Source organism: Scyliorhinus torazame, chromosome 25 (assembly GCF_047496885.1).
Source record: "Scyliorhinus torazame isolate Kashiwa2021f chromosome 25, sScyTor2.1, whole genome shotgun sequence".
Classification (NCBI taxonomy): domain Eukaryota; kingdom Metazoa; phylum Chordata; class Chondrichthyes; order Carcharhiniformes; family Scyliorhinidae; genus Scyliorhinus; species Scyliorhinus torazame.
The window spans coordinates 9,738,376-9,762,617 of NC_092731.1; the positions used below are offsets into that span (position 1 = coordinate 9,738,376).

A 24,242-nucleotide genomic window follows, 5' to 3' on the forward strand; every position below is an offset into this window, starting at 1 on the left:
CCGCCAGACGGAGGATCGGTGCAGCTTTTGCGTTGTTTTTCCGGGCGTAAAACGCCACAGTTCCCACGCCGGCGTCAGCACTTAGTCTTCAATTCGGAGAATCCAGCCCACTATGTCCTCTATTAGGGAAATCCAGTACTAAGGAGCAATAGCCTTAATACTAGAGCTAGACCATATGCAAATGAAATCAGGGAGCAATCTTTAGCACACAGGATCATGGAAATCTGGAAGATGTGGATGCTGAATCAATTGAATTTTCAAGAAAGAGGGATAAATGGAGTTGATGTATCGATCGGATTGGATTGGATTGAATTAGCCATGATTTAATTAAATGGCAGAAGTTTTGAATGGTGCATGTGACCATTATTGAAAACCTGATCCAAATAAGTAGAGACAAGGGGCGTGATTCTCCGCCGGCGTGATTCTCCGTTTTGCCAGTGCTTGGGGGTTTCCCGACGGCTGGGACTGCCCCACGTTGGGAAACCCCATTGACCGGCTGGCGTAACGGAGAATCCCGCTGGCCGATCGGGGCAGAAATGTGGCACGGCGAGGCGGAGAATCCTGCCCAATGTTCTTTGCTTGAAATTTTCATTGTTAATCGTACACAGTAGCGTTCGTCTCAAATTCACCCTGGAATCGGACTTGAATCACATCTTCTAACTAGGACCGTTACCAACTGAGTGAAGCTTGCATGTCTGTTCCACCAGCTGCCATTCATTAACCAGACTCACACAATGTGGTTTTCAGGATTCCAATCAAATTTTCTCATCTCCACGCTGGCTGTGCAAATTTCTATAGGTTCGAGGAGCTCTGAGACCTCACACACGTTTGCATTCCTCATGCAAGGACTTCTATGGACGATGGTGGCAGGCTGTTTCACTGGCATCCCAACCAAGCCTAACCATCCACAATCTCATTCTTCTATTGTCTAAGCTTATAGTGGGAAACCTTTGTTAATATTGCTTCAAATGTTCACCTATATTCCCGTACCAGCCTCCCCGAACAGGCGCCGGAATGTGGCGACTAGGGGCTTTTCACAGTAACTTCATTTGAAATCTACTTGTGACAATAAGCTATTTTCATTTCACTTTCATTTCATTTTTTCATATTACATCACTGTGATCTATTTCTGACCCTTTTTTGGATTGGCTCTTATATCTTAGGGAATGGCATTCCACTGACATACAGAACAAGTCCAGGCTCCCACAAGTACCTGAAGTACAAGTTCCACTCGATCCCTTGCAAGGATTTCATTCCGTTCAGCCAATTTCTTCATCTCCACTCAATTTGCCCTCACGTTATCACCTTTTACAGGAGCTTTTAAAATTGATATGGGCCAGGGTTTAGAGAACCCCAAAGTGTATCATGGAGTTCACCTGACCCACAACTTTTACTAGATTGTGGTTATGGGGAGCACAGGGACTGCCTTACAGGTGTGATGCACCAGAAATCTACAGTACTTATAAATTAAAACAGTGTTTATTTATGAAACCAGTTAACACTTTGTAAACCCACAGTAAACATCTTAACAACTGTCAACACCAATAAATCCCCCAAAGAATACAGTACTCTATAAGTAACTCTTAATCTTTCCTTGCAACATCCACAAGACAAAAAGAACCCTTGGTACAGAAAGACATCTGGTTTAACTTCACTACTGAGAACAGTCACCACGTTGAAATCACCAAATGGACATTCATAAGCCTGCAGAGATTCATCACATCTTGCTGTGACTGCAGCTTCTCCAAATCTAAAACAAAACTAAACTCACCCTGTAGCTGCAAGCACAAAGCGAAAGTAAAGCAGACAGACAGTCCAGCTCCACCCACACTCTGACATCACTGATAATCACCCATTTCCTAAAGGTACATGCACGACAGATATTTTTATAAACACCCATTTCTTCAAGGTACTCTCACATGACACCTCCCCCTAAGGAAAAAACCCATCAACTTCAAGATGGTTTCATTTTTCACCTTTTCACTTTCCTTTGAGAAATATGGACAGTGAATATACATTTATTTTTTTAACAAAACAAAACACGCAAACATTTTTAATAATTTAGCCCATTTTAGTTCTTCATCCTCCACCGAACCTGCTTCTGTTCATCACATTTGTGACAAAGCGGTAGGGTTCTTGGCAATATGGAGGAGCAGAGAGATCTTGGGGTCTATGTTCATAGATCTTTGAAAGTTGCCTCTCAAGTGGATAGAGCTGTGAAGAAGGCCTATGGCGTGCTAGCGTTCATTAACAGAGGGATTGAATTTAAGAGCCGTGAGGTGATGATGCAGCTGTACAAAACCTTGGTACGGCCACGTTTGGAGTAAGGTGTACAGTTCTGGTCGCCTCATTTTAGAAAGGATGTGGAAGCTTTGGAAAAGGTGCAAAGGAGATTTACCAGGATGTTGCCTGGAATGGAGAGTAGGTCTTACGAGGAAAGAGTGAGGGTGCGAGGCCTTTTCTCATTAGATCGGAGCAGGATGAGGGGTGACTTGATAGAGGTTTATAAGATGATCAGGGGAATAGATAGAGTGGACAGTCAGAGACTTTTTCCCCGGGTGGAACAAACCATTACAAGGTGACATAAATTTAAAGTAAATGGTGGAAGATATAGGGGGGATGTCAGAGGTAGGTTCTTTACCCAGAGAGTAGTGGGGGCATGGAATGCACTGCCTGTGGAAGTAGTTGAGTCGGAAACATTAGGGACCTTCAAGCAGCTATTGGATAGGTACATGGATTCCGGTAGAATGATATAGTGTAGATTAATTTGTTCTTAAGGGCAGCACGGTAGCATTGTGGATAGCACAATTGCTTCACAGCTCCAGGGTCCCAGGTTCAATTCCGGCTTGGGTCACTGTCTGTGCGGAGTCTGCACATCCTCCCCGTGTGCGTGGGTTTTCTCCGGGTGCTCTGGTTTCCACCCACAGTCCAAAGATGTGCAGGTTAGGTGGATTAGCCATGATAAATTGCCCTTAGTGTCCAAACTTGCCCTTAGTGGCTGGTTTAGCACACAGGTGCTGGTTTAGCACACAGGGCTAAATCGCTGGCTTTGAAAGCAGACCAAGGCAGGCCAGCAGCAGGCCTCCCCGAACAGGTGCTGGAATGTGGCGACTAGGGGCTTTTCACAGTAACTTCATTGAAGTCTACTTGTGACAATGAGCGATTTTCATTTTAATTTCATTTCATTAGTGTTGGGTGTGGTTACTGGGTTTTGGGGATAGGGTGGAGGTGTTGACCTTGGGTAGGGTGCTCTTTCCAAGAGCCGGTGCAGACTCGATGGGCTGAATGGCCTCCTTCTGTACTGTGTCCAAACGCAAAGTGTCCTTCTCAATCGTTGAATACTTTTTCCGGTGAGAATTCAATTTCTTTGAAAAATAACCAAGAGGCTGCTCTAGTCCTTCATCATCGTGTTGTCGAAGCACCGCACCTACGCCCACATCACTTGCATCCACAGCCACTTTGAATAGTTTGGTATAATTTGGGATGGCTAACACAGGAGCAGTGGTCAACGCAGCTTTCAAGTAGTCATATGCCTGTTGACACGCCGCTGTCCACTTAAATTTGCTACGTTTCTTTAGCAAGTCCGTCAGTGGAGCAACCACACTACTAAAATTTGGCACAAATTTCCGGTAAAATCCACTCATGCCAAGAAATTGCATTATTTCCCTTTGTGCCGAAGGTATTGTAAACTCCCCAATAACTGTTGTTTTCAAATCCCGTGGGACCATTTGTGACTTGGGCTTTTCCAAATTCACTTTTGGCTAGGTTTACCACCGAACGCACGTCCTGAAGTCGATAGAATAACTCCATCAGATCTTTTAAATGTTCTTCCCATGTCTGGCTGAAAATTACCAGATCGTCGATGTATACTGCACAATTGGATAATCCGGAAACAACTTTGTTAGTTAACCGTTGAAATGTGGCTGCGGCGATTTTCATGCCAAATGGCATAATTTTGAATTGGTATATACCATCTGGAGTCACAAAAGCTGAGATCTCCTTCGCCCTTTCGGATAAAGGTACCAGCCAGTAACCTTTAAGTAAATCCAGTTTGGAAATAAAAGCTGACTGTCCCACTTTCTCAATGCAATCCTCCAAATGTGGGATTGGATAAGAGTCCGTTCTTCTAACTGCATTAAGCTTTCTCTAATCCACACACAACCGTTGGGTACTGACCGGTTTTGGTACCATCACTATGACTCCATTGGCTACAACCCACTTCAATTATGCCATTTTTAAGCATACTTTCAATCTCCTTGTTAACCTGTGCCAATTTTAAAGGGTTAAGTCTGTATAGATGTTGTTTAATTGGAACAGCATTTCCCACATCTACATCATGTACTGCCATTTTAGAGCTTCCCAACTTATCTCCACAAACTTGCCCATGTCATATCAATAACTCTTTCAGGTCAGTCCGTTTTTCCTCTGGAAGGTAACTCAACAATTTATCCCAATTTTTAAGAACATCCTCGTTTTCCAATTTAATTTGAGGTATGTCAAATTCAAAGTCATCTGGATTTGGTTCGTCACTTTGAGTTAGAATCTTTAAAACCTCTTCCTTTTCCTCTCCTTCCCGTTCAAAGTACCTTTTAAGTATATTCACATGACACACTCGGTGAGATTTCCTTCTATCCGGCATTCGTACTGTATAATTCACCTGACTTAATTTCCTTTCAATCTGATAAGGTCCACAAAACCTTGCTTTTAAAGGTTCACCTCCCACTGGTAACAATACTAAAACTTTATCTCCACTGGCAAAACTACGAACTTTGTGCAATTTTTAAATGCTGTCCAGCTAATTCACCTGCTCTAAAATTCCCTAAAATTTGATACGTAATCCAATAATGTAAGTTCTGATTTTTCACTCACCAACTTTTCCTTAAACAATTTAAGTGCTCCTCTTACCTCATGACCAAAAATTAGTTGAAAAGGACTGAATTACGTTGACCTATTAGGGGCATTCCTAATTGCAAACAGTACAAACGGAATTCCATTATCCCAATCCTCTGGATAATCTTGTCTTCAATGTCTGATGCCACCTTTGTAATGCTCCCTGCGATTATGGATGGTACGCAGTTGATTTAAATTGTTTTATTCCTAAACTATCTATAACTTCTTTGAATAACCTTGAGGTAAAATTTGATCCTTGATCCGATTGTATTTCTGTGGGTAGCCCATTTCTAGTAAAGAATTTAAGTAACTCCTCCACAATCTTTTTAGCTGCAATATTACGTACTGGAATGGCCTCTGAAACCTGGTAGACACATCCATTATCGTCAAAAGATATTGATTCCCACTTTTTGTTTCAGGAAGCGGCCCTATGCAATCAATTAAGACCCTTGTAAAAGGTTCCTCAAATGCTGGAATGGGTATTAAGGTCGCTGGTTTTATCACTGCTTGAGGTTTCCCTATCACTTGACATGTGTGACATTGTCGACAAAATTAAACTACATCTTTATGTAGTCCAGGCCAATAGAAATGTTTTTGTATTTTAGCTTGAGCTTTCCTGACTCCCAAATGACCTCCCACTGGTACCTCATGTGCTACTCGCAACACCTCCTTTCTTTACCCTACCGGCAATATTACTTGAACGTCTGCCCACTTTTCAACTGCCTGCATATGTAAAGGTCTCCATTTTCTCATCAAGACATCATTTTTACGGTAATAACACTCCGGTATACACTCAGATTCCTCTTCCGTGTATGCTTTCTGATACATCCGTTTTATTTCTATATCTTTCTGTTGTAACTCTGCCAATTTTCCTGAACTGAAAATATCCGCCTCATCCTCCACCTGTTCTTGTTCTTTTTCAACCATCTATCTGATCAAAAATTGTTTCTGATAATTGCACTTCAACTTCATCTTCATTCTTTGATTTCTTCTCGTCTTAACCTGTGTCTTTGCGACCTTGTTACTACTGTTGCTAATTGTCTTTCTCTTAATTTGGCTCTGAAGATGGCGGTCAATATTGGTCGCCTTCCTTAATTCAAATTAAGTTCGCTCTAGAGTCGCCAGGTATCTTTCGATACCGCCACAAGGTTCAAAACCGAATACTGATCAAAGACTCGATACACCAGTTGGTAAGTTCAAACTCAATGCTCATTTATTTACACACACAGTAAAATATACTCATGCTAAAACTCTGCAAACTAAACTATCACTACTGCTAAAAGCCTATACTTAGCTTTCGGCGCCCACTCAGTCAGAGGAACAATGGCCGTTGTTCGGTTCTGAGGCTGCTGGGGTCGAATTGGTACGGAATAACAGCTAGGAGCATCTGTCTCGTAGCGTGCGTTGACCTTGGACTTACTTGTTCTGATGTTGCTGTTGGGCAGGTCTCCCCTTGGTGAGAGCCGGGGCCGCAAGAGAGCGATTCTCTCTTGGGGGATTCTTCTTATACCCAAAAGGGGCTTCGCGCGCTTTTGGGCGGGCCTTGAACTTGGCCCCAATTAATTGGGCCGTTTCCCAATCGTTCTCATCGATTTCCTCCAATAGAGGGGTGGGTGCCCTGATTGCTGGGTGTGTCCTAGATGGCCGATAGCCGGCTTTGTTCTGGTCTCCTCTGGCGCCGGGGTGTCTGTCTTGGTATTGTTTACTTAAATGTTACCCTTTTGTTCCCGGGGATGGATCATTAGTATGGAAATGGTTTGCAGTATCGGTCTTGTCTGGGAGCTATGGTTCCAATCAACAGACAAACCTTGCACCTGCTTGCTTTCTTCGTCTTGTCTATTTTCCCTGCAATCTTTGCAGAGTGTCCATTTTGTAATCGGGAAGTGGCCATCCCAGATGGCTGCACACCCTCCTTGTGATCCTCAACGTGAAGCATGAAGGATCACATTACTGAGTCGCCTTTGTTCTCTGACCAAGCGGGACACCCGTAAGCAGTTCATGGGCTCTACACTGCCCTATCCTATGAAACACAATTCTTTACCTAAAATCGTTTTACTTACATACATCAGTATAAAACTCTACGGGGCACTATGACATTTAGGCATGCATTACAAAATTTAAAAAAATGGAACCTCTAACTATCCTCAATAAACTATCCTCACTCAAACAATCAAAAATAATCTACAACACTTTAAATGTACAAAATAGCAGCAACACAAGTTTCTCTGGCCTGGCAGTCAGACACAGAGGTTTACATTTCTTTATTGAACAAAACACACATAAAGAGGAGCGGGTGCACTTTAATTCATGTCAAGGGGTTCAGTGTTTGGTGAAGTCCGAAAATAAGGGACCTAAACCTGTATACTGGGGCGATAGAGCGGTAGGTTCTCCTTCGCCATTTTCTGATTCTAAGTGTCTGCACGACACCGCAAAGTATCGCCAGTGCTAAGAGGGCTTCTACTATGTACGATAGTGAATACCAGGTGATAAACTTATCACACCAGGTCATGGTATCGTTAACTGTCGCGGGGCTAACTATCGCGGGGTTCTGTGTATTGCAGGGGTGTGAATCTTTCACGGCCTATGTGGTTGGGGTCAGGGGGGTAGCGTCCGCGTGCAACTGAAGGGATCTCGCTAAGAAGATCCAGTTGAAAAAGATGGAGGTCGTCTTCATCTTTCCGTCTTTCTGTCTTCTTCTTTGTCTTCCTCTGGGGTTCCTGAGGTTCCGGAGTTCTATGATCACAAGCATAATATCTGTTATTATCTTGCTTAAGATCTCGTATGTCTGTCTGTCTGTCTTTTGTTGCCAATTACCCATTATGATTGGTCACCATCTGTGACTCCCTCATTTTTTTTTTAAACCAAATATTTGGGACAAGACATCCGAGAAAATACTGACATAGTGCGAGCTGCCTCGCAGCCTATGCGATCTACCATCCTAGTGTTTGAGGATGTAAATAGCATACGGAAGCAACCTAAGGGTTGCCGAAAACAAACAGAAGAATTTAGAATTGAAAGTGCCACAATGGGGTGCGTATGGGCTGCAGCAGGTAAGAAGTGGGTGGAATCCCCGGGTAGGACGGTGATCAATGCCGTTTGTGCTCTCCCCGAGAGTAGCTGATCAGAGGGGGGTCCTCAGGCAGGGCGGGGATCAGTGCCGTTTCTCCACAGCCTGAGTGACCGGCAAGAACGGCTAAGAATGTGGTCGTCGTGGGGGGCTGCCTCTCGTGATCGAATCAGGAGAGTAGCTATGAGTGGTGTTCTGTCGACAAACTAGTTCCTCTAAACGGTTGTCTGAAGACAAACTAGTTCCTCTAACAGTCACTGGGCGTCAAAGGGGTGGTGGCCTGGGGCCAGGAAAAACTTTTTTAAAAACTTCTAAATTTACACACAATAAACATGTACATTAAACGAACAAACATACAACAAACATGGTGCAGGTTCCATCAGAAAGGATACCGTATCTCTCCATCAGTTCCTTTTTTCCATTATCTGGACACCTCATTGATCAGTAGCGAACAGGGTCGCAAAAGGATTCGGTTGGTGGGAGTCTAACTCTATGTCACCATCTTCTCCCGGCTGCCATACTCTTGACTGGAGTAGTTTGGCTAAAGCTGCTTGGGGTGAATTGGGGTCCATCTCATCATTCCGGATGAGCCTGAACGAATTGTTGCGGTGCCAGAATCGGGTGGCGAGGTTGGAGCTACTAGGCTGTAATCCGTAATCGTCGGGCAGTGGGTCTGGTCAGGGGCTTTGATGTATGGGATCTCGAAGGGATCGCTGGAATCATGGTGGGAATCGCTGGCAGTGGGGCCTGGTGCATGGTATAATCATAAGGTGGTGTGCTGTGGCTGTCGTCATTGCTGTCGCTGTCACTGTCGCTGTCGCTGCTGGTTGAAGGAAGAGAGAGGCGGAGTTGTGCCTCTGGGGGTGGAGTTGAAGTTGTGTCTGAGGATGGGCTGGACTGGCTGGGGGAGGGTATGAATACTTTATCTGTGGGCGGGGCGTGCTCGTCTGCTGCTGCGAGCAAGATGTGGTGTGAATGGTTGTTCTACGAGCCATAAGCCTTAAGCTGGTTTATGTGAAACCACACAGACTTGCCGTTCGGATATGTGATCTTGTATACCGAGGGGCTTACTTTGTCCGAAATGGAGTACCGACCGGAAAATTTGGGGGAAAGGAATGAACTGGGGTTGTATAGGGAAAGCATCACTTGCTGCCCTACTACAAACTCGGTGGCGTGTACCTTGTTGTCGAAACAAGCCGTGCTTTGTTTCCTCCTGGTTCCAAGTCTCACAGCTGCTGCGAGTTGCGCTGCCGTTATGGTCTCTATTAACTGTTGTACAGCATTTTCATGCGTGAGATGACTGCGGGGCTGGCCAAATCCAGTCCTAATAAATACTCTGTCCCTTTCATGGGGCGTCCGGTCATGAGGGTGTGGGGGGTGTATCCTGTGACGTGGATACCGTGTTTCTAAGGAACATTAAAGCAAATGGGAGAACTGAATCCCAGGTGCTGTTGTTTTGTTGCACCATTTTCCTAAGGGTGGCTTTTAGTGTCCTGTTCATCCTCTCCACGATGCCGCTTGACTGGGGGTGGTAGGCTAAGTGAAACTTTTGCCTGATTCCGAAGATTGTGAGGACGTTTTTCATTACTCGTCCTGTAAAATGGGAGCCTTGATCGGACTCTATACTGTGTGGGAGGCCACATCTTGCAAAGGTATGCTGTGTTAGTATTTTAGCTGTTGTCTTGGCCGTATTCGTTCTCGATGGAAAAGCTTCCACCCATTTTGTGAAGGTGTCGATGACCACCAACACATACTTATAACCATTTCTGCAGGGGCGTAGGGGTCCTATGTAGTCTATCTGCAAATTCGTCCAGGGGCCATTAACGGGGTGGGTGTGACTAAGCTGAGCCTTTCTTGCATATCTGTCCGGATTGTTCTGGGCACAGATCAAGCAATTTTCGATGTACTGAATAACATCGGCTTTTAAATCAGGCCACCAGCACAGCGGTCTGAGGTGGGCTAGGGTTGGTTCAATGCCTTGGTGTCCATGATTGTCATGGACCTGACAAATAATCTGGTTCCTGTCCTGGCTGGGAACTACATAAATGCCTTCTTTGAAAATCATACCGTCGTGTGTGGTGATTGCGTTTTTAAACTTGTCGTACAGGGCTGGGAAGGTTCTTTTTGAAACTTCCCTGACTTTTTCATCTTCCTTCTGTGCCTTTGCTACATCCTGAATGTTGGTCTGTAACCTGAACCGCGTGTACTGGTGCGCTCTCGGTGGGGTGGGGGGGGGGGGGGGTTCCAAAAGTAACCATGCCTGGAACCTGCCTTTGCTAGGGCGTCTGCTTTAACGTTACCTGGGGGGGGGGGGGGGGGGGGCGGGGAAGAACGGTGATGAGTGCGAACTTTAATTATGCCATATTTCCTATTTTTGGCTGTCTCTAGGATATGTTGGAGTAATGGGGCTGAGGGTAGGGGCTTTCCATCTGCGGAAACAAATCCTCTAGTTTCCCACAGGGGTAGGAATTCCGTCGAACTATGACAGACATACAAGCTGTCCGAATAGATGTCTGCTGGGGGTCGGGAGTTGGGGTGGTCTACAATATAAGCGATTGCTGCCAGTTCTGCTGCCTGCGAGCCTAAGTGCCCTGGCAACTTTAATGAGATCTCATCTAGGGTGCGTCCCTGTGCGTCCTCTACATAAATGCCGCAACCGGAAATTTTCTTTCCGTTCAAAACTGTGGAAGAGCCGTCCACATAGATTTTCAGGGGTGCGCACGTGCCTGTGGGCTGGGGTCTCTGGGGTGTATTACCTGCTTTCCTGGGAGGTGTTTTAGGTATAAATGGGCCTGTGTTGTGTTTGGTGGTGATGATATCACACTCATGAGGGGTTCCTGCATATTGCAAATTATCAGCTAGGAAGGTGTGGGTCGTGGTTCTTTTGACTGTAATGTCCCGTCCCTGTAAAAGAAGGGTCCAACGGGCTGCGCGGATTTGGCTGACTGTGCCATCTTTAAGTCGACCGTCTAATAATAGCTGTGTTGGGGTGTGTTCAGTGAGAATGGTGATGGGGTTGAGTCCTGTAATGTATCCGAAGTACTGTACTCAAAAAACTGCGAGCAGGAGCCTTTCGCAGGCAGAAAATCCTTGCTCGACAGGATCTAACACGCGTGAGGCGTATGCCACGGGGCGTAATTGGTCATGGAGTTCCTGGAGGAGTACGGCCGAAAGGGTTCGGTCGGTGCTTGCAACCTCAATTGTGTATGGAGGAAGTGGATCTGGGACCTGTAATGCGGGGGCTGTGCTGAGGGCTCTTTTTAAAGCATCCACGGCATCCATGTTCTGTGGAAGCCATTCCCAAGGTGGCTGCTTCTTGAGAAGGTCGGATAGGGGCGCTGCTTTTGTGGCGAAACCGTCAATATGGTTTCTGCAGTAGCCAGCCAGTCCTAAAAATGACCGGAGGGTTGAGACATTGTGGGGAAGGGGCAAATTGTCGATCGAGTCAATTCTCTTTTGCTCGATCTCGCGTTTACCATGTGTGATTACTATAAGTAAATCACTTTTTCCTGCAAAATCTGGGCCTTCTTGGGGTTGACTTTACATCCAATTTCTTTCAGGAGTACTAGGAGTTCAGCGAGAAGCGAAATGTGCTCTCCCTTTGTGTCGGTCTGTAGTAGCAAGTCATCTACATACTGGACCAGACAATCGGGGCGGGAAAATTTTGCTAGTCCATTTGCCAGCTGTCGGTGGAAAATGGAGGGGGAGTTGTGGACGCCTTGTGGAAGGCACGTCCACGTATATTGTTGTCCCTGGAATGTAAAGGCAAATTTGTACTGGCACGCTTTATCCAATGGAATGGACCAAAAGCCGTTACTAATGTCCAAAACCGAATTCTTTTTTGACTCGAATCCCTGTTTGAGCATTGTCTCGGGATTCGTGGCTGTGGTGGGGGCTGCTACTGGGGTTACTTTGTTCAGTTCCCGGTAATCAATGGCCAGTCGCCATGATCCATCGTGTTTCAGACAGGCCAAATTGGTGCGTTGTTTGTGGAGGCTACTGATCTGAGTACGCCTTGATCCAGCAAACTCTCTATTACCTTTGAGATTTCTCCCTCTGCCTCTTGGGGAAAGCCATACTGCTTTTGGGGTCTGGGGTCGGGACCTGTAATATTTACCAAGCCAGCTATCTTGCCACAGTCGTGCTTGTGCTGTGCAAATGCTGCTTTATGTTCCTGCAGGACTGCCCTAACCTGTTTGTCTGCACTAATGGCTCGAGGGACGAACCAGAAGTCTCCTACTGAGCTAATCTTGTTTTCATAGTCTCCAACTGTGAGCGTGGCGGGGGCTCGAGCTGCCTTTGCCATTCTCCAAACACATTTATTAACTGGATCAAAAGAGAGGTTGTGGGAGCTCATAAAATCGATTCCTAGGATGTGTTCAGCTGTCTGGGGTTGATCAACCAAAACTGTGGAGTGTTTGGTTATAATGTTCCCTATTTGTATCGCTACAGGGGCTGTGATGTGTCCTTGTTGTAAATGACCTGTAAAGCCTCTGAGGGTGATGGTGTCTGTTGTGGGCCACATGTCTCGCTGAAACATTGTGGAGGAATTGAGTGTCTTGCGGGACCCTCCTGTGTCCCAAAGAAATTCTACGGGGTGTCCCCGGACATTGCCTGCTGTGACCGGTCTACCAGACTTGTCCCAAAGGGTGTCGCAGACCCAGGTTGGGGAGCCCGAACACTGTCAGTCGGTGCCGTTCATGTCTATGTTCACTGAACGGGCGCTAACGCTATGGATTGGCTTTGCCCTATTCTTATTTAGGGTGCCTGTCTGTTGGTTTCTCTGCTGTTTTTGGGGCGCATTGCACTCTCGTGCAAAGTGTCCTAACTGTCCACAGTTGTAACATTCCTGGGGTTTTGGCTGTGGTGGGCTGTTCCTGCCCTCATTTACCCATGCGGGGTTCTGGTGCGCTTTAACTGGATTCATATCTACCTGCTCTTCATCTGGTTTTATAAATGCGGTTTTGCCTTGGACTGATTGCTCCCAAGCGTGGGACAATCTCTTCAAACAACATTTCTCATTGTGGGCCTCGTCTGAGGGGTCATAATTTGCACAAGCTCTCTGTCCTGCGTCTGTTGCATGAGAGACTAGGATTGGAGTCCATTTGGCCATGTTATCTGGGGACAAATGGGCGCGGGCTAACTCTCAGAAAACTGCTGTGAAATGTATCCACAAGCGTCCAGCCAATCCTATGGGATGCTCTGTCTTCTTTTGCCTACACTTGTTTAGGCCTTCTACGGGGTCTCCTCTGTTATAGCCGATCGCATCTTGGATCGCTGTGTGCATCTCTTGGAGTGTGCCTCCTCCTACATTCTGTGGGTCGGGAAGGGCTGCCTCGACTGAAGGGTCGAGGCTTAAAACTGTGAGCTTCACTTGCTCCTTTTCGTCCAGGCCGTACATGGTAGCCTGCTGTTTAACTCTAGCGAAAAACTGGTGGGGGTCTGATGTGGGAAAGAGCGGTGTAATTTTTCCACACGTGTCCCATAATTGGGTCACGATTAACGGGGTTGTATATAGGAAATCTGCGTCTCCTTCTGCTGCGGCCCTGCGATGTGTGGTTACAGGGTTCATGGGGGTGTGTTCTGCCTGTTCAGTCGGGGGTTGGGCTGCTTTTCTCTTTTGGGGTTTTTCTTGCGTACATGTCCCATGTATGTATCTATGGGCAGTCTCAATTAACTCCTGCCAATCGTGGCCGTTTACCTGGTCTAATTGGGGTCCAAACATATTTTGAAACCCATTCTGAACGAAAAGCAGAGATTGCAATTCTGCAATTTGCTTCCGGTACGTTGCGTGATCTACTGAGCTCTGCCTTTGTTCCACTTCATGGAAGTGTGGAGCACTCGTAGGGCTGCTTTCAAATCATTGCACTGTTTCTGCAATTTCTCTACCTGTTGCTCGGTTTCTTGTCTTACCAAGACCGCACGTTGCGTGTCCTGGTAGGCCTTATCATATTGGGTCTGAAAACTACTCAAATGGGCGAGACAAGACTGGTGTGCCCCCTTGGCATCATCCAGCTCTCTGTCCCTCGCTGCTAACTGTTCTTTCAAATCTTTATTCTCTTTCTCAAACTCGCTCACATCTCCCTCACTACTTCTGTCTCTCTCCTCTATCTCTCTACGGAGCGTCTGAACGACCTCCTCTGTGCCTCGCAATTGTGCCAAGCAGGAAATGATTGCCATCGGCTTGCGAGCTTTCCCTAAGCTATGCTTGTGGATCTCTGACAAGTTCTCCCACCAAGTATATCCTATACTCCCGGGACCTGTTTCATCATTCGCGCAGAATTCGCTCCAAAGGGGCCATCCATTCCCTTTGAGGTACTTCCTGATTTCCTTTTCCCATACGGGACACTGTCCTATTCTACTGGTCGCTGCGACCTCGAATTCCTGGGGGTTCATAAGGCGTTCCATTGCCTTCATTGCCATTTTCTCTATCTGGGTTCTCTACTGAATTTGGAACAGGGGGTGATAAAGTGGTGATGTAAACACGGGTACGGCTTACACTAATTTCCGGCCTACAAAACTCCCGACAGTTTTACGTCACGAAATCTCTCAGGTTTACCTTATATACCTGTTAGTACGCATGCATTAACACACTTCTGAATCTCGGAGGTTTGATCAGTATTGTTCTTACACTTGTGGTTTTTCTGTTTCTAATTGGATTCCAATTCAAATTTGGGTTCTCTCGGAGTCGTTAGGCCACTTCTAAGTCGAGTCCTGTCAGATGTCGCCAGTAAATATTGCTAATTGTGTTTCTCTTAATTTGGCTCTGAAGATGGCGGCCAATATGGTCACCTTCCTTAATTCTAATTACGTTCGCTCTAGAGTCGCCAGGTATCTTATAATCCCGCCACAAGGTTCAAAACCGAATACTGATCAAAGACTCGCTACACCAGTTAGTAAGTTCAAACTTAATGCTCATTTATTTACACACACAGTCAAATATATTCATGCATAAAACTCTACAAACTAAACTACCACTACTGCTAAAAGTCTATACTTAGCTTCGGGCGCCCACTCAGTCAGAGGAACAGTGGCCGTTGTTCGGTGCTGGGGTCAAATTGGTACGGAATAACAGCTAGAAGCGTCTGTCTCGTAGCGTGCGTTGACCTTGGACTTACTTGTTCTGATGTTGCTGTTGGGCAGGTCTCTTCTTGGTGAGAGCCGGGGCCGCAAGAGGGCGATTCTCTCTTGGGGGATTCTTCTTATATACCCAAAAGGGGCTTTGCGCGCTATTGGGCGGGCCTTGAATTTGGCCACAATTAATTGGCCCGTTTCCCAATCGTTCTCATCGATTTCCTCCAACAGAGGGGTGGGTGCTCTGATTGCTGGGCGTGCCCTAGGTGGTTGTTGGCCGGCTTTATTCTGGTTTCCTCTGGCGCCGGGGTGTCTGTCTTGGTATTGTTTACTTAAATGTTACCTTTTTGTTCCCGGGGATGGCTCATTAGTATTGAACTGCTGTGGCTCCAATCAACAGACACACCTTGCACCTGCTTGCTTTCTTAGTATTGTCCATTTTCCCTGCAATCTTTGCAGAGTGTCCATTTTGTAATCGGGAAGTGGCCATCCCAGATGGCTACACTACACAACCCGGAAAAATCCCAAGATACTTGTCCTTCAACACTTCAGTTGTCTGATTTTCCACTGGCTTATCAACAACAGTAGGCATCACTCCCACCTGCAATCCAGCTATATCATTACCCAAGATAAACTGTATTCCTGGACAAGATAGCTTCTCTGTTACTCATCCTACCACTTCACCACTCTTCACTGGACTTTCCAACCTTACCTTATACAATGGAACACTACTCTTCTCACTCTGAATTCTACATATTACCACCTTTTCTGGCAATTCTCTTCCCAAACTACATAACTCCTCATCTCTTACCATTAAAGATTGACTAGCTCCCGTATCTCTTAAAATTGTGACTTCTTTACCTGCTCCTCCTGATACACACGAGCAAACTTTACCCACACTTTAAAGAGATCTGGCACCTTCTTATCAATCACCTCTTGATCAGGCTGTACAATCTTTTACAGCTCCTTCGCATCACTTAGGCTTTCTTTTACCACTTTAACAAACTCCACTGTCTTATCCTGTTTTACCCTATCAGCCTTCCCAGTGCTTTTCTTCAACCACCAACACTGTGACTTTACATGGCCTAGTTTATTACAGTGAAAACATTTTACACTTTTCATGTCTCTTCCACCCTCCTGGATTTCCTTTTTAATCTGAGGTACTCTCTCCTTATTATCTCCCATCAGATCACCTTCACCTTTACCACTTGAGTATTACTCATGTCCCCAGTTTCTATCCCTCATAGGCTGAAACTGATGTCCTAAACCAAACTTTGATTTATGAACTAGTTCATAATCAACTGCCATTTCTGCTGCTAATCTCACAGTTTTAACCCTCTGCTCTTCCACATGAGTTCTCACTACAACAGGAATTGAATTTTAACACTCCTCCAAAAGTATAATTTCTCTGAGAGCTTCATACATTTGGTCTATTTTCAAAACCCTTATCCACCTATCAAAATTACTCTGTTTGATCCTTTCAAATTCCATGTATGTTGACCAAATTCTTTACTAAAATTTCTAAACGTTTGTCAGTCGGCTTCAGGCACTAGCTCATATGCATCGAAGATGGATTTTTTTCACCTCCTCATACGTCCCAGATACCTCCTCCGATAGTGATGCAAACACTTCACTAGCCTTACCTACCAGCTTTGTTTGAATCAGTAATACCCACATGTCCTGTGGCCATTTCATTTGTTTAGCTACCTTCTCAAATGAAATGAAAAAGGCTTCAACCACCTTCTCATCAAATCTTGGCTCTGTGTGAACATATTTAAATAGATCCCCACCAAACCTTCGACTATGACGCTCTTTCTCACTATCCTCATCACTATCCTCCACCTGGACGTTTCCCTTTACGTCCGCCAATTTTAACTGACTCATGTTTCATGGCCATTTTCCAAAGTTCAAACTATCTCTCTCTTTCTTTTTCCTCTCTTTCTCTTTCTTTTTCATCTTTAATCATGGACTCTAAAATCTTCCCAATGACCGAAGTCAGGCTGACCAGTCTATAATTCCCCATCTTCCGACTCCCTCCCTTCTTAAACAGCGGAGTTGTTTCCAGTTCCCTGGGTCCCTTCCTGTCTCCAGTGATTCCTAAAAGATCACCACCAATGCCTCCACAATCTGCTTCGCTACCTCTTTTAGAACCCTGGGGTGTACTCCATCTGGTCCAGGTGTTAAAGGTAATATCCTGGCATGGATAGAGGATTGGCTGACTGGCAGAAGGCAGAGTATGCGGATAAAGGTTTTTTTTTCAGGATGGCAGCCGGTGACTTGCAGTGTGGTGGTGTGCCTCAGGGGTCTGTGCTGGGACCGCAATTTTTCACAATATACATTAATGATCTGGAAGAAGGAACTGAAGGCACTGTTAATAATAATTGCTTATTGTCACAAGTTGGCTTCAATGAAGTTACTGTGAAAAGCCACATGTTGCCACATTCCGGCACCTGCTCGGGGAGGCCGGTATGGGAATTGAACCCGCGCTGCTGCCTTGTTCTGCCAGCTGTTTAGCCCACTGTGCTAAACCAACCAGCCCCTGGGGATAGGGGGAGGGTGTTGGGGAGGGGGGTGGACCAAACCAACCAACCAACCTGTTGCTAAGTTTGCAGATGATGCAAAGATCTGTAGAGGGCCAGGTAGTATTGAGGAAGCCGGGGGGCTGCAGAAGGATTTGGACAGGTTAGGAGAGTGGGCAATGAAGTGGCAAATGAAATACAATGTGGAAAACTGTGAGGTTATGCACTTTGGAAGGATGAATGGAGCCATAGGCTATTTTCTAATTGGGAAAATGCTTCGGAAATCAGAAGCACAAAGGGACTTAGGAGCCCTTGTTCATGATTCTCTTGACATTAATGCGCAGGTTCAGTCGGCAGTTACGAAGGCAAATGCAATGTTAGCGTTCATCTCGAAAGTCCAAGACCAGTGATGTACATCTGAGGCCGTAAAAGACTCTGGTCAGACCCCACTTGGAGTATTGTGAGCAGTTTCGTGCCCCGTATGTAAGGAAAGATGTGCTGGCCTTGCAAAGGGTCCAGAGGAGGTTCACAAGAATGATCCCTGGAATGAACAGCTTGTCGTATGAGGAACGGTTGAGGACTCTGAGTCTGTAATCTCGTTGGAGTTTAGGAGGATGAGGGGGGGTCTTATTGAAACCTACAGGATACTGCGTGGCCTGGATGGAGTGGACATGGAGGGGATGTTTCCACTTGTAGGAAAAACTAGAACCAGAGGACACAATCTCAGACAAAAGGGACAATCTTTTATAACTGAGGTGAGGAGGAATTTCTTCAGCCAGAGGGTGGTGAATCTGTGGAATACTTTGCCGCAGAAGGCTGTGGAGGCCAAATCACTGAATGTCTTTAAGACAGAGATAGATAGGTTCTTGATTAATAAGGGGATTAGGGTTACGGGGAGAAGCCAGGAGAATGGGATGAGAAAAGTATCAGCCATAATTGAATGGCGGAGCAGACTCGATGGGCTGAGTGGACTCATTCTGCTCCTGTGTTTTATGGTCTTATCAACTATTCTAAGGTTCAGTGCTGTTCTTCTATTACTGCATTTCCTATTCTCCACAATGCTGAACATACTTTTAATTATTTTCTCGTATGTTGTTGCTGTGTATGTTTTGTCCTGGCCCCGCTTCTGTTCCCCCCAAATGCTGTTCATCAGTAAAGCTTTACATTCTGAGAAAAGTTCTGCGGTGGAGAAGTTAGCATGCGTTTTCTCAATGACATCAAATTTGTTGCTCTTTTCATTGATTGTCTGCTGGGAGCTACTCTGACTGCTTATTGATGTTACTTGATCATGATGTTGCTCTGTTGGAATGCACACAAGTGTGTAATTCTTATGTGCATTTTTCTTGTTTTCTTGTCTGATCTCATAATTTTGTTTTTAGGGCACATGTGTGGTTCCTCTGCTTTCCTCTGTTTTGAAAGGCACCAGCCAGTGGGAGACTCCAGAAGAATTTAACCCAAACCATTTTCTTGATGAGAATGGGCACTTCAAAAAGAGTGAAATTTTTATGGCATTCTCGGCAGGTACAATCTCTTTCCTTTGTTACATTTCTCACTTTGCAACACCACATTTTAACCCCAAACTTCAAAACAGTAATCACAATTGCACCAAGCCAGACGATGCAGGGATTTTGGTTACAATCCCGCGATTTTAGAGAATAATTTCCTCCTGTAAAATTTCAGGTGTCATCGTCAGTGCTTCCAAGTGACACTTTACACACCAACTTGGATCTCACAGGGAGCATTCAGCTCCACACTTTGTTACAGGCCTGGTCCAAATATGGACGAAAGAGCTGAATTCCAGAGGTCAGAATATCTACCTAAGACATCTAGGCAGCATTTGATCACATGTGGATTCAAGCAGCCCTATTAAAATTGAAATCAATGGAAATCAATGGGGGGAATCACTACACCAGCTGAAGTTATACCCAGCACAAAAGATGATCACAGTAAGAAGTCTTACAACACCAGGTTAAAGTCCAACAGGTTTGATTCAAACACTAGCTTTCGGAGCACTGCTCCTTCCTCAGGTGACTCTGAGGAACTGGCTCCGAAAGCTAGTGTTTGAAACAAACCTGTTGGACTTAAAACCTGGTGTTGTAAGACCTCTTACTGTGCTCACCCCAATGCTATGCCGGCATCTCCACATCACAAAAGATGATGACTGAGGTTGTTGAAAACTTATCATCTCAGCCCCAGGACGTGGCTGCGGGAGCTTCTCAGGGTAACTATCTTCCCATTTGAAGGCTTGATGTGGGGATGTTCACTGATTGTTCAGAGTTCACTTCCAATTGCAACTCATCAGATAATGAGGCAGTCTGTGCCCACATGCAGCAAGACCCAGGCACCATTCAAGTTTGGGCTGATAAGTGACAAATAACATTTGGCTACACAAGCACCAGGCAATGACCATCTCTGACAACAGGAAGTCTAACCACCTCCCCATGGCATTCATCGGCATTTGGGGGGTACCTATGACCAGGAACTGAACTGAACTGAAATATAAATACTGCGGCGACAAGAGCGGGTCAGAGACCATATATTCTGCAATGAGTAAGACACTTCCTGGCTCCCTGAAGCCTTTAAACCATCTACAAGGCATAAATCAGGAAAGTGATAGAATATTATCCAGTTGACTGAATGTGAGCAGCTCAAGCAACACTCCAAAGTTCGACATAATCCTGGACAAGGCTGCCTGGTTGATTGGCACCCCGTCCACCACTTAAACACCTGGTTGGGAGCATAATTGGAGATAATAGGTATTAGTCTGGCACAAGGTAATCAAATCCTCAAAGGGCACAATGATTCCTGTGGTTAGTTGGGTGTGAGAACTTTTGTGGAGGGCAGAAAGGGTTAGGGTTAAACAGTAAAAATGTCAATAAATATTCTCAAGCATTGCAGGATTCCATCACCAATAAGCGAGTAAATTACATTTTGTTGGATATTGAGTATGTGGGTTAGAAAATGACCATTCACCTCATGGTTAAGATTCAAATCCAGTGCAGATTGATGGGATGCCAAGAGGGAACTCCACCTAAGACGGGCAGAAGTGTCAGAATTTTTAAAATTGGAAAGTTAACAGCTTGAACACACCCACTTCCATTTATCACAAGAAAGCAAACAATACTACAAACAAATTTCAGAATTTTTTCTTAACCTTTCAGGGAAAAGAATCTGCCCGGGAGAATCCTTGGCTCGCATGGAACTCTTTCTTTTCTTGACTACTCTGCTGCAGAGCTTTGTCTTCAAGCCTGTTATCGACCACAAGGAAATTGACATCTCACCAGCCATAAGTGGTTTAGCAGTTCTGCCAAATGATTACGAGTTCTATTTCATTTCTCGCTAAAATCAACTTGGTCATCAATTGATCTAGAATTGAAAAAAATAGAATGTTTTTTGTGATGTTGGTTGAGGGATTGATATTGGACCATTATCTTTAAATAGTAGTATTATATTAACATAAGAGAGCAGGTCAGGCTTGTCTCATCCAAAAGATGCAACTTATAGCAGTGCAGCACCCACTCAGTACTGTGCTGATTGTGTCCATCTCTGGAATGCAGCTTGAAGAGCCAGCCTATTAACTCAGGTGACAATGCTACACCTGATCTAAAGTTGACACTTGTATCTTACATTTACTAATTCAGAACATAGCGTGATCTTCAGTATCCAGAATCCTGTCTAATCTTTGGTTGCAGAAATTCTCTTTGCTGGCATCACAATACTTGCCAACAGCAAACGCAATCTGATGCACGATGAGCAAATTAATCGATATGAAAGCAGAAACGAAGCAATGATAAAAGTGATTATATATGATTTTTCTGTAATCCTATAGAATTGTTATAACATTTGTTTAAACAGCTATAAAATAAAGTTGTCTTTGGAATTCATTCTGTATACTGGACTGGTTGCTGTATTTTTTAAGACACAACTATGATAATCATTCCGTCACTCAGAGGAAGGTCATGACCTTACATCAGAAGATGCCCATGTCTGAACTGTGTTTTAGACTTCCCTTATACGCTGGGATTTGTGAACATTTCCCACAAGGGATAAAATAGTTGATTCCATGTCTGCTACATCTCCACCCCCGCCCTCCAAGTTATCAGTAAGAAGTCCAAAAATGTGCAGGTTAGGTGGATTGGCCATGATAAATTGCCCTTCGTGTCCAAAATTGCCCTTAGTGTTGGGTGGGGTTACTGGGTTATGGGGATAGGGTGGAGTTGTTGACCTTGGGTAGGGTGCTCTTTCCAAGAGCCGGTGCAGAGCGATGGGCCGAATGGCCTCCTGCTGCACTGTAAATTCTATGATATAATTGAGTACCTACTTTTTACCTTTTGCACAAACTAGATTCTCTGATATTAATGTTTATTGGGACAGTCGTTTAGGCAATTCAAAAAAAAAACCCCAAGAGTCCACATCCAGGCATTTGATAGGTGCATCTGCAATAAAGGACAAATTAAAATCTCCCCAAATTTGGGTCTGCACATTTGATGCTGTGGGCAACATTAATACTGGGGTGAGAATATTCTTTATTTACTGCTTTTCAAATTAATGTTACATTCAAAATGAGAGTCAGACTTTCATTTTTCATCACCCAGTGTTGTACCGTCAATATGCCGCAAGGCAGGTTGAAGTAACGTCAATTAAAGGCTTTATTAAGCAGAACTTGATCCCCAGCAGCTTGGTTCCAGAATGCAGCTGCTGGGGGAAATGCCGGGTTCTTATACCGGCATTTCTGGGCGGAGCCCAGTAGGCAGCCGATCCTTTCAGGACCCGGCATCCCTCCACCAATAGCCTGTCGACACGTGGTGTACCGTATTAACCCTAATACATACCACCACACCCAGCAATGGCATCAAGAGCTCCAAAGGCAGCCACGGAATGGGAGATTCCTCTACTTTGGCTGAAGGTGGTTCTTACTGGTTTTCTGCTGACTCACATTTTATCCATATTCTGATCAATGGTGGATTCATTTTGCTCTGGTGCTCATTCCGACCTTGATTACTGGTACAGTTCATTTTTAATATGAAACTAATTTTGAATTCTGTTCATTAGAACAATAGTCAGTTCATATTGTCAGGATAAATGTTGCATTTTTCTCCAGGTAGTTTGTGGATATGTCAAGTTCTGTACCTCTGTTAAAGTTATGTGTTTTGTCATGACCTAAGGTTATGAATACTGAAATCCTTATTTTTAAATGGGTTTTAAAGACTGGGCTTTAATATTTACAAAAAAATAACCTTTTACCTATCAGAAATAGCTGATTTGCTTCAGTCCTCCCTTTGGTAAATCAAAAGATTAAGTCAGATATGTCACAATGAGATAAAACGAAGGAGTAAATGTGATAGGATAGGTAAAAGCCCGAAGAGGAACTCATTCACATTGTCATTGATAACAATCTTCAACAATAGAGTGGGCAAGCATTGCATTTCAAGCATTACAGCAAAAATTATTAAAATTCTTAACAAATTAATATTATGCAATAACAATGAATCAATTATTTGACTGTATTACTAACATATTGCTAAAAGATTAATACTGAATCAGTAGAATCAAATTCAATGAATACGCAGCCTGGCTGCTAGCACACTCAGAGCAGGGAATCGGTAGCCGTTTTGCGCCAGTTTTCCTGGCATTAAATGCCACCGTTTTCACGCCGTTTCTCCAGAACTGAGAATCCAGCCCCGATGTTTGCCACAACTGACATAATAACCTGAGCCTCCTGAAGTACCGCCACATCTACCTCGTCCTGTTCACCTTGTCATTGATAATGACTCATGGGAACTACGCCCCCTCCACTGTCCAGCTGCAGATCCCTGAAAGGCAGGCTGTAGTTGCTGATCCCCGCTCTAATGTCCAGCTCATGTCCTACAACAGCAGGCTGCTGTTGGTTTGTTCCTCATCCGAGGTCCAATCAAAGGAAGCCCAGATGCTGCTCATCCTGATGTGATTCTCAACTGTAGAAAGTAAATTCTCAGCAAAATTACTTTGAATGAACCCTTTCGCACTATTGGGTAAGAAGCTGATGTAAGTATTGAATATTAATTGTCGGGTACCAGTTTAAATCAATCCCTTCAATTGCCATTGTGACTTTACCTTGCTTTAAGTTTTAGCAGAACAGGGAAAACTGTGGATGTGATGTTAAGTTTAAAAGCGTGTGGATATATTGATCCAATTAAGTGAGGAGCATGTATTAGTGGTAACTCATATCAAAGGAATGCATGCAGAATATGCATTCGAGGTAAAAGCAGAACTCAGTAGGTCGAAGCAGGCTTGCCAACATGCTCGTACATTTTAATATCCCACCTGGACTCTAATCCTCCAGGTCAACACTCCTTTTAATGAAGCTCGACGGTGATAGCTGCCATTACTCAGTAATCCATCAGCACTCATTGCCTGGTTCACGTAAAGGTTTCCCACTTGGATACGGTGTCAGAGAAACCATTCACTGTACTGCAACCTGGCTTAGACTAGATAAATACATGGGAAACAAGGGCAGGATACAACAAACAGGGAAAGACAATAAATACAGTAGAGAAAGTTTTGCTATGTCATATGTGCAGCGTAAAACAGTCAATTGGGGTCCCCAATGGTCCCGGACCCCTTGGGACGGAGGTGCGGCGGAGTGAGCTCTGAAGGTTCCACCGTCACCTTGCGCTACCAATCTTAGAGGTCCACTGTAGTCCGACCAGGAT

The 24,242-nt window shown here is 44.8% G+C and overlaps 1 protein-coding gene and 1 long non-coding RNA gene across 5 annotated transcripts in view; one reads left to right on the forward strand and one right to left on the reverse strand.

Moving 5' to 3' along the window:
* The window catches only part of LOC140402299 (cytochrome P450 2C42-like), a 124,279-nt gene extending 102,838 nt beyond the window's left edge, over positions 1-21,441 (forward strand). For all 4 annotated transcript variants that reach the window (XM_072489974.1, XM_072489977.1, XM_072489975.1 and 1 more), the window contains 2 exons: positions 18,930-19,071; positions 20,712-21,441. In XM_072489974.1, the coding sequence (XP_072346075.1) occupies positions 18,930-19,071; positions 20,712-20,893 (324 nt within the window). In that variant the 3' untranslated portion in view covers positions 20,894-21,441. The remainder of the gene's footprint in view (positions 1-18,929; positions 19,072-20,711) is intronic.
* LOC140402303 (uncharacterized) overlaps positions 1-24,242 on the reverse strand; it is a 51,321-nt gene that overhangs the window by 5,046 nt on the left and 22,033 nt on the right. Inside the window, exons 2-3 of the long non-coding RNA XR_011938117.1 lie at positions 20,705-20,916; positions 20,524-20,581 (exon numbers count right to left, since the gene is read on the reverse strand). This is a non-coding gene — a long non-coding RNA (uncharacterized lncRNA). The remainder of the gene's footprint in view (positions 1-20,523; positions 20,582-20,704; positions 20,917-24,242) is intronic.